Below are 14,430 nucleotides of genomic sequence, written 5' to 3'. Positions count from 1 at the left end.
TATTTAATTCTTGTTCTGATAAAAATCATTAATCTGAAATGTTAAAACTATTTATTCCTCCACAGATGCTGTTTGGCCTCCTGAGTACTTACATGATTTTCTGTTTTCATTTTAAATCTCCTCATGAGGTATGGCCAAGTTGACTATGAACAGATCCTGACAGTGGCATCCAAGGATCTGTTTATCCAAATAATCTGTAAAGATGTTTCCCAACCATTTTTAGCCCAATGTCCCCCAAAGTACATTGATTCTTGCCAATACCCCCTAATGCACACTCATACTTGATAATGCCTCTCTTAGGTACAATATACTTTCTGGCGCCCCCATAATGTAAAAACATGTCTACCATATGCTAACTGGAGAAAAATGATACTGCTTTAAATTTTTATTTGTTGTTAAACCTAGCTTACACAGGACCTGTGCACTGAATGGCAACTTCGGTATCAATGTGATCCTTGAGTTTGAATTAGCAAGAGTTGAAATATCTGGTTCAAGTTGTGACAGCATGAGCCTTAACAATGTCCAAGTGGTTTTTGTGAGTATGTGGTTCACTGCACTGAAGCCTCTTTCAACAAGGTAGGAGGATGGAAATGCAATGAAGAGCAGTTTAGCTCTTCTTCAAAGACCAGGAAATTTCATATGACAGTGAAGCCACATACCACAAAAGCCGCCATTTTTGAAAAGCATTTTTTCTTTTTCATCATTCTGAATTTTGATAATTTATTCTTGCAAGCTCTCTTCCTGTTCTTCCACCTTGCAAAGAAATGGGTTCATTTCCCAGTCTGGAATTTCCAGATTGTTTGAATCCTTGTATTAAAATTGATTCTGAAGATCCTTCTTCAGTGAATGTAGGTGTAAACAATGATGAAGGCTGGTTCTTTGCTTTCGAAGATCAGGAATGAAGAATAGTCCTCAGGAACGACGGCATGATCGTTGGTGACTACAGAGGCCAATTCTGGATCTGCTGACTCTGGAGCATTAGGGACACGGGACCAGATGGGATGCAGGCACTTAGGTAGTACAGTCCTTCCTGCATCTCTTGTTCTCTTCAACAGTCACTCTTCTGGATTCCTTAGAATTCTTGGCTACTTAGTAGATCAGTGTTCTCCAGTGGTGTCTGTCACAAGCCAGTCGCTGTCACACGTTGACCTTGCTATTTTCCTGAGAAAGCTGCTGTTTAATTTGGTCTTTGTAACTCTTGAATGGGGCATCGTGATCTCTTGCCTTGAGAGAGCTCTCAGTAGAGTACTGCTTTTGGTAACCTGGAGTTGTCCGTGCGAGACACAGGGCCTGACCAGCAGAACTGCTTGAGCAACACAGTGGCTTCAGTGCTTGGTTCTGCAGGACCTCGTCGTTGGAGACACAATCCTGCTAGCTAATAACCATAATGGTGCGGAGGCTGTGTTGATGGAAGCACTCGAGCAACTGGATTTGCTTGTAGTAGAAGACACAGGCTTCGGTGCCGTACAGCAGTGTTGTGACAATGGCAGCCCTGTACACATGGATTTTTGTGGACAGAAGCAGCTGGTGGCTCTTCCACACACGTTTCTGGGAGTGCCCGAGGCACTGCTCGCTTTGCAAGTCCATTGTCAACATCCCCTACTACCATAGCGTCATGGAGATGATGCTCCCCAGGTAAGTGAACTGCTCAACCGTGGTGAGAGGATGGTTGTTAATGGTGATCCTAGGTGGGTTTGTAAATGCCATGAGGGTCATTGTTTTCTTCAGACTGATCGTTAACCCGAAAGCCCTTGCAGCCTCAGTGAACTGAGTGACTGCAGCCTATAGCACATCCTCTGTGTGCATAAGAGCACAGTCGGCTGCAATTAGTAGGTCGAGATGGGCTCTTGCATGGTTTTTTTCTGGGCGAGAAGGTGGCAGAGACAGAATACAGATGTGTGCTGCACTCTCCAAGCCTAACAGACAGATGCAACACAATAGGTGGACTTCCCTAGTAGAACGAATGCAGCACCATGCAGGCAATGGCAACACTTGAGCCTTCTACAAATCGCGGCATCTGACTTGACAGATTCAAGCCCCTTTACGCTCATCCAGTGGCTCCAGCCTGCTAACAGGCAAGGACGTCATCATGAGGTGATGGACAGAGCACTACAAGAGCTTTATCGGGGGTAATCATCAAATACAAGAAGCTTCCATGGAAATGATTCCCCAGCATGAGGTCAGGATTATGCTGATGGCCTGCCAACTCTGGACAAGGTCAAAGCTGCTACTTCCCAGCTGAAGACCCCCAGGCACTGATGGGATCCCAGCAGAAGTGTACCAAATGGGTGGAGACATTCTCCTAAGCGAGCTCACAAACCTGTTCACACTTTGTTGGGAGAAGGGCTCACCCCCAAATGACCTTCACAAAGCTGTAATTGTCTCCCTGTACAGAATCAAAGGGAAGAAATTGGATTGTTCAAACTACAAAGGTGTTACCCTGCTGTCCACTGCCAGGAAGATCCTTGCCAGAAGTCTCTTGAACAGAATCATCCCTACCATCGCCGAAAGCAACCTCAGAGAGTCAGTGTGGAACAGAGGCACATCTGACGTGATCTTCATCCTGCGCAAATACAGGAGAAGTGTTGTAAACAGAACATAGGACTGTACATGACATTCATTAACCTGACTAAGGCCTTTGATACAGTCAGCCACGCTGGTCTCTGGAAGATTCTGTTTAAGCAAAAGGAACTACCTTGGAGAGCACCTACATTTAGTTGAAGTATTTTCAACCTCCATAGGTATAAGCAGTACTCTTGTAAATCACCATCTGTGAAAAAGAGTGCCATTCTTTCCATGCAGGGAAACTATGAGAACATTCTTCTCCCAATGTTCTGCTTATATATTTCCAATTTTTCAATATAAGTAGACACTGCATGTTTTGCTTGAATTATATTGAAATTCTCACCCTGCAGTTTCGTATTTAAAATGTTCATTTTGTCATACAGATTGACTAGGTATGCCACATCTCCACATAGAAGTTCAATCCTGTTTCCCAAGTTGTCAAATTTGAGCAAAAGTTCAACCACAGTGCCAAAAACTTCAGGTAGGCAAGTTCACCGATTGACTCTATTTTACTGTTTGGTTTGGCCAGCACTGTATCGTTGTCCAACCTGTTTTCTGTAGAGAAAGTTAAGAGGGCATACCTGACTTAACAACTGTTAAATTGTATGAACTCGTTCCATATTGCAAGTCAAAGAGAACTGTTGGGCACCCTGATTGCTAACTTATGCATCCCCAATAATGTCTATTTGGTTGGTAAAGTTGGATGCGGTTGCTGTGTTTCAGATGTGTTGTGACAACGGGTGTAAATCCACCTGCAGAGCTATAGTTCTTCCTGTGTTGCAGTGCCTCATCCTTTTTTTTTGGAAGTGCCTACTCTACTAACAGTTGGTCAGGTCTTGTGCCTGAAGTTAGAGGTGCCACTTTTCACCTTTCCTCAAGAATCTTCAACGCCCCTGATGACTTCTTTTTCCCCTAATGCCCACTTTGGGGACAGTACCACCCCTGTTAGAAATAACTGGTCTGTATGTTTCCTACTGTGATGGAGAGAGAGAGAGGGGGAGGGAGTGAGACTGACTAATGGCATCCGTGAGCCCTTTTGTGACCAGTGGACTCTGGGACTGATGTATGTGGTAAAGTCCTCAGAGAGGAGAGGAATTGTTTGTATTAGGTTTACCTTCACTCCTTCCATCTTGCTATCCTGAAACCCCTATTCCCCTCTGATTTTCCTCATCCCAGGATTGTTTTTGTGGATTGAAGAAATGTTCTGCCCTTTGGCTAAAGATGTGCTTGAGGGAGAAGAATTATTAACAAACTTCAACATTGGTTTAGGAAAAGAAGATTATCACCTTCCCAGTTGAATTTCTTTGAGACAAAGTAAAAAGACATAGAGGTAGGCTGTTTGGCTCTTTCAGGCCCGCTTTGTCATTCAGTTTCAGTATGGCTGATCCTCTATACTCCTGCATTCTCCCGTCACACCTTTGGTGCCAAAAGATATTTTCCTTTTTCTTAAATACATACATTCACTTGGTCTTCAGTATCTTCAGTGGTAGAAAATTCCACAGATTCACCAATCTCTTAAGTGAAAAAAAAATGTTCTCTCTTCAGTCTTGAAGGGCAGATTGGAGAGCTTTCTTTGCAAGAGAGAGCACTGAGGACAATTGACAGAAGCGGACAATGGGAAGCTGTTCCTGTTTTGGAGGGTTTGAGGATTAGAGGACACAGAAATGTTGGGGGAAGAGAATTTTTTGTGACATGAGTTTTTATGCAATGAGTGCTTGGAATCTGGAATGTTTTGCCTGTATTTGTGATGAGGACAAGTTCCACTGTGGCCTTCAGAGGGAAATTTTCTATTTTATAGCATGAGGAATAATTTTCAGGGCAATCGAAGAGGCCAAGGTGAACCTAGTGAGTTAGTTGAATAGAGAGCTAGAGTAGACCTGATGGAGTGAATGCCCTTCTGAGCTGTAGTTATTCTATAATTATCTTGCCCTGTATCCTGTGACTGTAACCCCTTGTTGTAGGCTCCTCAAAATCAGGAAGCATCCTCCTGCATCCAGAGTGTCTAGTCCTCTGGCAAGGTATATTTCTAAATCTGGGGTAATGTGTTACATAATGTTACGCCTCATGATTTTCACTAACCCCAGGTATTGCACTAAGAACTAGTAGGCAAACTTTGAATTAGATGTAATTATATTCTTGTTAATATCATCTTATTTACATAGATCTGTTTATTATTAAATCTTAGAGAATCAATACTGGGAGGATTGATTTCAGCATCTCTATCAATAATCTGAAAACCACAAATGTTTCAAGAGAGCAAATGACATCTTTTAAGGCACATGGGGATGGACAATAATTCATGCCATTGAGCCATACCAACATCCCAAATACATAAAATTTTGTGGACATGCATCATTAAACTCCGTCTGAGAATTAGTTCTATCCCACTTCGTTTCTAAATTATCGGATTGTAGACATTTCATTAATGAAGGAAGTATTTTGTTCAGACTTGCTCTAATTCTAGATCATTGTTGGAGCTGATTATTTTATTCGCTTTTCTGATTCTGAACATTATCCTGTAATATTTGACCTTTTGAAGCAATTCCTTTTCAAATGTTATATATTTTACTTTAAATATTGGAATGTGAGCTCTCCTAATTGGGCCACTTAATAACCATCCCAAATAGCCCTTAAGAAAGTAGTGGTGAGTCACCCTCTTTAACAATGGCAGTTCATGTGCATTGTTATTCCTAAAGACCAAGTTAACCTGCCTGAACAACTGGCGTCCTGTCGCACTCACCTCAATAATAAGCAAATGCTTTGAGAGGCTGGTCAAGGATTACATCTGCAGCTTGCTATCACCCAAACTAGACCCCTACAATTCGCCTACCAACACAACCAATTGACAGATGACGCAATATCCACAGCTCTACATACCGTTCTTACACATCTGGAGAAGAAGGATACTTATGTGAGAATGCTGTTCTTGGACTACAGTTCAGCATTCAACACCATAGTTCCATCCAGGCTCAACAAGAAGCTCAGAGACCTTGGCCTTGACTCTGCCTTGTGTAGCTGGATCCTGGACTTCCTGTCAGATCGCCGGCAGGTGGTAAGAGTGGACTCCCTCACCTCCAACCCTCTGACTCTCAATACAGGAGCCTCTCAAGACTGAGTACTGAGTCCCCTTTTTTACTCTCTATACCCATGACTGTATCGCCACCCACAGCTCCAATCTGCTAATTAAATTTGCCAATGACACTACATTGATTGGCTTAATCGCAAATAATAACAAGGCGACCTACAGGGAAGAAATCATCGCCCTGACACAGTGGTGTCAAGTGAACAACCTCTCTCTCAATGTCGTAAAAACAAAGCAGCTGGTTGTGGATTACAGGAGGAATGGAAACAGGCTAATCCCTATTGACCTCAATGGATCTGGGGCTGAGAGGGTAAACAGCTTCAATTTCCTCAGTATCCACATCACTGTGGACCTCATATGATCTGCACATACCAGCTTATGGTGAAAAAGGCACAACAGCACCTCCTTCACCTCAGATGGTTGAGAAAGTTTGGTATGGGCCCCCAAATCCTAAGAACTCTCTACAGTAGCACAACTGAGAGCATCCTGACTGGCTGCATCACTGCCTGGTATAGGGACCATACCTCCCTTAATCGTAGGACTCTGTAGAGAGTGGTGCGGACAGCCCAGCACATCTGTAGTTGTGAACTTACTATGATTCAGGACATTTACAAGGACAGGTGTGTAAAAAGGGCCCTTAGAATCATTAGGGACCCAAGCCATCCCAACCACAATCTACTCCAGCTGCTACCATCCGGGAAGCGGTGCCGCAGCATAAAAGCCAGGACCAACAGGCTCCGAGACAGCTTCTTCCACCAGGCCATCAGACTGATGAACTCACACTGACTTGAGTGTACTCTATATTACATTGACTGTTCTATTTATTATAAATTACTATGATTGCACATCGCACATTTAGATGGAGACGTAACGTAAAGATTTTTACTCATATGTGAAGGATGTAAGAAATAAAGTCAAATGCTATTAGGGGGGATGTTTCATCTTGTATGACTGGTGGTTTTGAAGATATTCCAAATCCAACATAGGTTAGTATTGCAATACTGGAATAAGTGACTACTGCCTTTGAGCTTTATGTTTTAAAGACCATTAGCTTAGGTGTTGCAATGATAGAAGATGGGGCAGTGCATTTTCCATTGATACTTAATGCAACCATGATGCATGAAATGGAGGAGCTGATAGTTCAGGATAGTGGATGAGACATTCTCTAACATATCCTAATAACCATCTACATAGAAAATGTTGTAACCTAATAGAGTCAAAAAGCTAAATACTTTGAATTCTGGAAATCTGAAATAAAAGCAGGACTGATGTAAGTGCATTAATCTGGAATGTTAACTTCCTTTCTCCACAAATGTTGCTTGACCTACTATTTTAAGTATTTTCTGCCTTTTTAAAAAACATTTAGGCTTTTATGGACAGAAAAGGAAAGGAGGGTTATGGGCTGAATGCAGTTTGGTGGAATTAGGTGAGAGTAAGCGCTTGGCACGGACTAGAAGGGCTGAGATGGCCTGTTTCTGTGCTGTAATTGTTATGTGGTTATATGGTTTTAGTACAGATTCTATATTTAATCTCGTTGAATGACCAGACAAATCAACCTTAGTTTTAAAAGGTCTTTTGAAATTTCTCTCAGACATTCACTAGACCTTTTCTGTCCAAACTGTGATCTGTCTCATTCAGCAGTGCTCAACATTAACTCTTTGTTACACCAACAAAATCTGTTTGATTTTTTTTCCCACCAATGCAGTCTTTAACTTTCTGTCTGCCTGCTTCTTCCCCTTTGTCCACCTCTACTGCCCAAAAGAGGTTATCCATTGTACACTTCATAATCAGACTGCCAATTGATCAACGGAGTCATTTAAAAACTTGAGCTTATTTGTTTTCTTGTTCAAAATTAACGTAGTTTCTTTTTAGCAATATTTTAGTTTCAGGCTGGGGCAGAGGGCGAGTTGGGATGTGATTTGGGTTCTTTTGGCTAGGGTTGGTGGGGAGTTAGCCGGGGTGGTGGGGTTAATGCTTATGTCTTGTGGGGGTATAGGGAACATGTTTTAGGGTTATGGATGTACTAAGGGTTTTGTGAGGGTGTTAGCTATGGCTGGTGCTGGGGGGAGGATTTATGGGGAATGTATTTCGGGTTAAATAACTTTATATGTGCTTCGAGGCATGCAACATAATGCTGGTCACGAAAGCTACCGTCCTCCTTGTTGATCAGCCTCTGGCTGTAACAGCAGCAGGCGTGAGAAGGAATCTGTAGAGGCCTCTGGGTCAGACAACATCCCGGGCCAAGTACTTGGGGAGTGTGTACACCAGCTCACTGGTGTCTTCATGGACATCTTCAACAAACCAGTCATCATGGCTGCTGTCCACACATGCTTCAAATTAGCCACCATCGGTCCTGTACCAAAGAGCTTTAAACTTTCAGAACTAAACGATTGCTGCCCAGTATGTTGGCTTCTGGTGTTTAAATCCAAGATTCTTTTAGAAGTCAGGAACTAGGCATAAAACTTGACTTAAGGGAAGTTTCATTCTAATCTATAGATAATAATAATCCATTTAGAAAGTACGTAGTCAATACTGCAGTAAAAAGTTAATAAGTAAAGTACAATTCAGCTAGTGCAGGTCTTCCAGAGCTTTCCAGAATAATACTTTGTATAACCACTAGAGGTATAATAAGCTGTTATGCATATAAAGGCTACTTAAAACACAAGCAGATAAGTAATTGTTAAACTGCAAAGAAAATGACAATTAAACAGTCAGATCCAGCAAGTGGAACTGACGGCAATCATGATAAAGTGCTTTGAACACTGATAGTGGCAGAGATCAAAAACTGCATTCCTGTCCTATTGGCTACCCACCAATATGCTTATGGACAGACTACAATGGATTCCACAGCAGCTGTCATGCACCTGGCCCTAAACTACCTAGAAAACAAGGACACTGGTCAGAATGCTGGCTCTGAATTTCAGTTTGGCATTCAACACTATTGTCCCATAGACCTTGGTGAACAAACCCCTATCCCTTGGTCTAAATACATCTCTGTGCAACTGGGTACTGGACTTCCTAACTAACAAACCTCAGACAGTCAGGATGTACAACCGCTCCTCCCTCTCTATCATCCTCAACACAAGTGACCCCCACCACCACGGCAGCGTGCTGAGCTCGTTGTTGTACATTTTACTCACACACGATTACATGGACAGACACTCGAATAATCACTGTCAAGTTCACTAATGACACAAGAGTGGTGGGATTAATCACAAACAACAATGAAACGGCCTACAGAGCAGAGGGGGAAGAGCTTGAAGCCTGGGTGCCAAGCAAATAATCTCTTCCTCATTGTTAGCAAGACAAAGGAGATGGTTACCAACTTCAGGAAAACTCACTCTACTCACACCCCTCTTTACATCACCAGGACAGCAGTGGAAACTGCGAGCAGCTTCAAACTCCTGGGAGTGCACATCTCACACAGCCTCTCATGGTCCCAGAAAACATTCTGCACAATCAGGGAAGATCACCAATGGCTCTACCTTCCGAGGTGGCTGAAAAGAGCTGGACTATGTGCATCTATACTCGCATCATTCTACAGATGTGCAGTGGAGAGCATCCTGACAAGCTGCATCAGTGCACGGTATGGAAGCTGCACTGCGGTGGACTGGAAGGCTGGACTGTGGTGGCATTGCTGACACCATCATAGCCTACCCACCATTGAGGATGTATATAGAGAAAGGTGCCAGAAAAGAGCCAGTAACTTCATGAAGGATCTCACCCAGCCTGCTCATGGACTGTTCCACTCCAATCGGGGAGGAGGCTGCATAACATCCACACCAGGACCACCAGATTCAAAAACAGTTACTTTCCCCAAGCAGCAAGGCTGATCACCACCCTCACCTATAAACTCATCCTTCCACAGCCCTAACCACCACTTCTTTATCATTTCCTGTCACTCACCTTATGTACAGACACTCCTATGCCTAGCGTCACTTTATGGACATACAATCAATCTATGTATATAAGCTCTTATGTATTTATATTAATTGTGTGCTTTTATTAATACTGTATTCTTTACTGTGCTTTTTGTTCTCTATCAGATCTTGAGTGATAACTATTTTGTTCTGCTTTACACTTGTGTACTAGAAATAATTAATATTCTTCAATCGTGAAGGGGAAGCTATTTACAGAATAAAAAGGTGTATTTTGGTACTAGTTAACATTTTTTTCAGAAACATATCAAATGTCCAATGCCAGGAGCTAAGATACTTGCCTCAGAGCTGGCAGAGTCCAGCCTTAGGTTGGTCAATAATCGCCTTAATGAATTCTCTGGTAATAAGATCAGAGACATCACATTAGGATAATAATGGCATCTGTGCATGCTTTTTATTTGATGAAGTTTAGCTCTGAGGTCAGGGGCATTGACTTCTCTGTGTGCAAAGCCCAGATATGGGATACTGGCTTTGAACTCCCATCTGTGGGTAGTCAGGGCACTGCCATTGTATGGAGTAGTGGCCTCTCCAAAGTCAGGAGACCAGGGCACAATGACAGTGGCAATTGCTTCCGTCTCAGTTCAGATCAAGGATGTCTTTAAAAGGAACGGTTTGCTGATTCTCTCCGTGCTGTCCGTTATCATCGGCTGCTCGCTGGGATTTTTCCTGAGGACCAGGCATCTTTCCGAACAGGTAGGCAAGCTGAAAACACCTGATTTTAATTAACTTACAGTGAACAATATTGAATCTATTTGATCATCTACTTAATCGTTCATTCCAAACAGAATGGGAGCATTTAAAAACAACAATAATTTTCCAATTAACATCAGTAACCTTGTCCCTCACATGCTTCAGGCAATAAAAATCAAGGGCTACTATCAGATTTTCAAATAGCTATTTAATTACTTTTCTAAATTGAGCCAAAGTCATTTCATATTTCATTCAAATTAGATATATGTAAGAGCTTGCTTCATTCTTATTACACACAATATCAGTACTTTCACTCAGGCCTTATCCTAGTAGATTATCTATTTGTGACTTCTCTTTTAGGAAATTAAGTATTTCCAGTTCCCCGGTGAGCTGTTGATGAGGATGCTGAAAATGTTAATTCTTCCGCTGGTGGTATCGAGGTCAGTGTAAAACTTGTCCCAGCAGCCATTCATTTGCTGTGTATTCTTTTCTATTGCACAAATAAATATTAGAAAACTTCTATTTATATATCAGGAATGTTTTTAATTACCTTTCATGTTGTGTCAGTTTAGCTGAGAGGACTGGGACTGGTCCCAAGCCACTGCCCTGCCTTTTGACAAAGTCAATTTAAGAGTGAGGAGAACGACTAATGCCGTGCCACTGGAATAACGTGACTCAAGTGTCATTCCCTCTCAGTGTGATCCTGATGATGGGCATCATAGATTTCGTGTGAGTGAGAACACTGAGTGATTAGATGATGGGATGTTTTACTTAGTCAAATTCTGCTTGGCATTGTGTTAGCACAATCCTGGTCCCTCAGCACCACCTCTTTGGTCAAGAAAGCACAGCAGCATCTCCACTTCCTGGGGCGAGTGAGGCTCCCCCCCCCCCCCCCCATTTTGACAGGAGTACCATCGAGAGTGTCCTGACCAGCTGCATCACTGTCTGGTATAGGAATTGCAAAGCATCTGACTGCAAGTTCCCTATAAAGGATTGCACGAACTGCTGAGAGGATCATTGGGGTCTCTTTCACCCTTTAGTGAAAGTTATCAGGAGCGCTATGCACACAAGGCCCTTAGCATGGTCACTGATCCTTCCCGTCCATCCAATAATTCCTTCGAATACCACCACCCATCAGCCATCAGCGGTAGGTACAATAGCATTAGAACAAGAACTACTAAGAGGGAAGCAGCTTCTTCCCCCAGCCATAAGACTACTATTGAACTCCCTGCTACCGCTTATAAATCTCATCAGGCAGTCTCATCAAGTGTGAAGCACCAGTAGCGTTATAGTTTACTTTTTAACTTGTATCGTATAAGTACCCTATTAATTGTTAGTTTATTTGTGGTGATATTACTTTTTGTGTTGTGTCCGTAAGTTATATGTACCGTATTGTGCATTTTGGCATTTTGGACCAGAGGAATTCAGTTCCATTCGGTGGTATACGTGTATGCAGTTGAATGACAAATAAAACTGAACTTGAACTTGATGTTATGAGGAACCTTCACAATAACTAGCAGAAGGTAACTAATTCATTCTAATTCAGTTTTCCTACCTCTGATCTGACAGGAATGTTTTTGCTGTACAGCTACGTATTTTTAAATGGAAAGTAATTCAATGCAGGAGAATTATTCAAGAAATTCAGAGACAGACAACAAAAGTACAACTTTGTACTGAGGAGACAGAATCCAGCCATTGTCTAATCAATGCAATGTTTAAAGCTTTTGTTCTATGCGTCTGAATTTCTTGAATAATGTTTATCAGTCACTCGTTGGCTATGGTGGAATTTTCATTGCTGATTGTCAACTATGAGTTGACATTACATCATTTTTTGGACTTCACTAAACAGAATATAACATCTGTTAGAATTTCATTTGACTCCAGATATAAACCAACAGATCTGGATTTTCATTGGGAAGCAGGTAGATACAAACAGATAGCTACAATCTCTGTGGTGCAACTACAATGTTCATGGCATGACACTGAATTACTTTTGGAAAATAGTCATTTCAGTGTTTTGTATGTGGAGCAATCAATATGAACACAGCAGGGCTCACTCGCAAAGCAAACAAAATAATTAAGCAGGTAATGAATCTTAGTGATATTGATTATCATGCAAATTCTTGTTATTTTCTTGGTGTGGTGCAATGGGTTTTTTATTGGAGCAAATAAATAGAATGGCAGCTCTTCTTTAATATTGTACTGAAAAAAGAGAAGATGGAAATCCCACATCCTAAATGCCTACATTTCTCACTAAAGATCTACAGTTGACAAAGCCAGCCTTCAAAACCAACAGGAATTCTTGAGCCAAACTGATTCTGTGTTCTGTAAGCATTGGAAAATTTCTATCTGACTCATAAAGAGATGTTCCTGATTCTCTAACAGCAGCCATGGCAGCAATATAGGAGGCACAGAAGCAATAGGAAGGGTTCCAGTCAACCAACTGCATTGTGACTACCTTCCCTTTGCTGTGTGGTCGGTCATAGATCCTTTTCAGAACTAGGTTTGGACGTATGTCATGAAATTCATTGTTTTGCAGCAACAGTATAGTTCAAGATTTAAAAATTATTATAAGTTATAAAATTAGATAAATAGTGGAAAGGAGGAATGATGATGCAGTGTTCATAGATTCGTGGACAATTCTGAAATCTGATGGCAGAGAGATAGAAGCTGATCTTAAAACATTGAGGGTGGCAGTTTAGGCTCCTGTACCTCCTTCCCAACTGTATTAATGATAAGAAAGCACGTCCCGAGTGGTGATGGTCCTTATTGATGGATGCCGCCTTCTTGAGGCTTTTAGTAATGAAGCTGCTGCAGAGTATGACTGAACAATAGTCAAGCCTAATATGACAGATAGAAGGCAGAAATCTCACATCCTAAATGCCAATTAAGATTATCTGCAGCAGAAAAATGATTGATTATATCTCCTGCCAATATAATTTCATGTTCCATCATAAAGATCTTGCAGACTGCCATTGACTAGAAGGATACCTCCATGAAAATTTTAACACCATTGGTAGAATAGCATGCCACAGACTTGTTAACTATCTATCGCACCTTAAGCCTTGGCTTCTAGTGTTTGACAGTTCCCTCCTGAAAGAAAGACTTTGACTATCTACCCTACCTATGCCTTTCAGAAGTTTATATACTTTGTAATTTTTTTTTATTTAGAGATAGAACATAGAATAGCCCCTCACGGCCCTTCAAGCCACACCACCCAGAAAATCCGGACTAGCACAATTTAACCCTAACCTAATCAGAAGATTATTTACAATGACCCGGTACATATTTGGACTGTGGGAGGAAACTGGAGCACCTGAGGAAAACCCGTACATTTCACGGGGTGGGGGGGGGGGATATACAGAGACTCCTTATAGAGAATGCCAGGATTGAACTGCCAGGATGCCCCGAGCTGTAATAGTGTCACGTTAACCACTATGTTAATATGGTGCCCTTTTATCAGGTCACTCCTCAGCCAACAATGCTCAAAAGAAAACAAACCAATCTCCCTTCATAGCTAATATTCCTTAATCCAAGCAACCTATTGTGAATCTCTTCATTATCACCTCTCTACTTGTCTTTCCGCTTTTAGTGAGTTAGGTATTTGCATCTCAAGATTCCTTAATATATTGGTCCTCCTCAGATTCCTGACATTTACTGTATACTTTCCTTTTCCATCTGGGCTCCAAAAGTGCAATACCTCACGCTTGTCCACACTTCTTTGCTAATTAGTATGTTGCATTTAAACAATAATCATACCAATTACACTTTAGTCCAAGTATTACAGATGTCTCAGTACTGATCCTTGTGGAATACCACTTGTCAGAGCCTTCCAGTCAAAATAACACCCCTTGACCACCACTCCCTGTCTTCTATGACCATGTTGAAGTTGAATCCAATTTCCTAGGTCTCCACATGTTTGCCAAAGGGACTAGCTTCGATTGACTCCTTGGTTGGTATTTATGAGTTGAGCAGAAGGGCCATTTCTGTGCTGGATTACTCTGTGATTCTGAGTCACTGTGGATCTCGTGTATCGTAATCTTCTGGATTGGTTTATCTTAAATGACCTTGTCGAAAGCTTTACTGAAGCCCATTGGAACTATGGTTGTTGCAGATTATCTGTTTCCATCAATATGCCAGTCAACCTCGTGTTAA

At 41.8% G+C, this 14,430-nt stretch overlaps 1 protein-coding gene across 2 annotated transcripts in view; it reads left to right on the top strand.

Annotated features, from left to right (window-relative positions):
* slc1a7a (solute carrier family 1 member 7a) overlaps positions 1 to 14,430 on the top strand; it is an 88,452-nt gene that overhangs the window by 2,126 nt on the left and 71,896 nt on the right. The window contains exons 2-4 of one of the 2 annotated variants that reach the window (XM_059984330.1): positions 2,949 to 3,046; positions 10,166 to 10,278; positions 10,636 to 10,715. In XM_059984330.1, coding sequence (XP_059840313.1) covers positions 2,949 to 3,046; positions 10,166 to 10,278; positions 10,636 to 10,715 — 291 coding nt within the window. The remainder of the gene's footprint in view (positions 1 to 2,948; positions 3,047 to 10,165; positions 10,279 to 10,635; positions 10,716 to 14,430) is intronic. The other variant, XM_059984331.1, reaches the window with a different exon arrangement.

This window comes from Hypanus sabinus, chromosome 11, assembly GCF_030144855.1.
Source record: "Hypanus sabinus isolate sHypSab1 chromosome 11, sHypSab1.hap1, whole genome shotgun sequence".
In the NCBI taxonomy this organism is placed as follows: Eukaryota; Metazoa; Chordata; class Chondrichthyes; order Myliobatiformes; family Dasyatidae; genus Hypanus; species Hypanus sabinus.
This window is presented reverse-complemented; position numbering and strand designations above follow the sequence as displayed.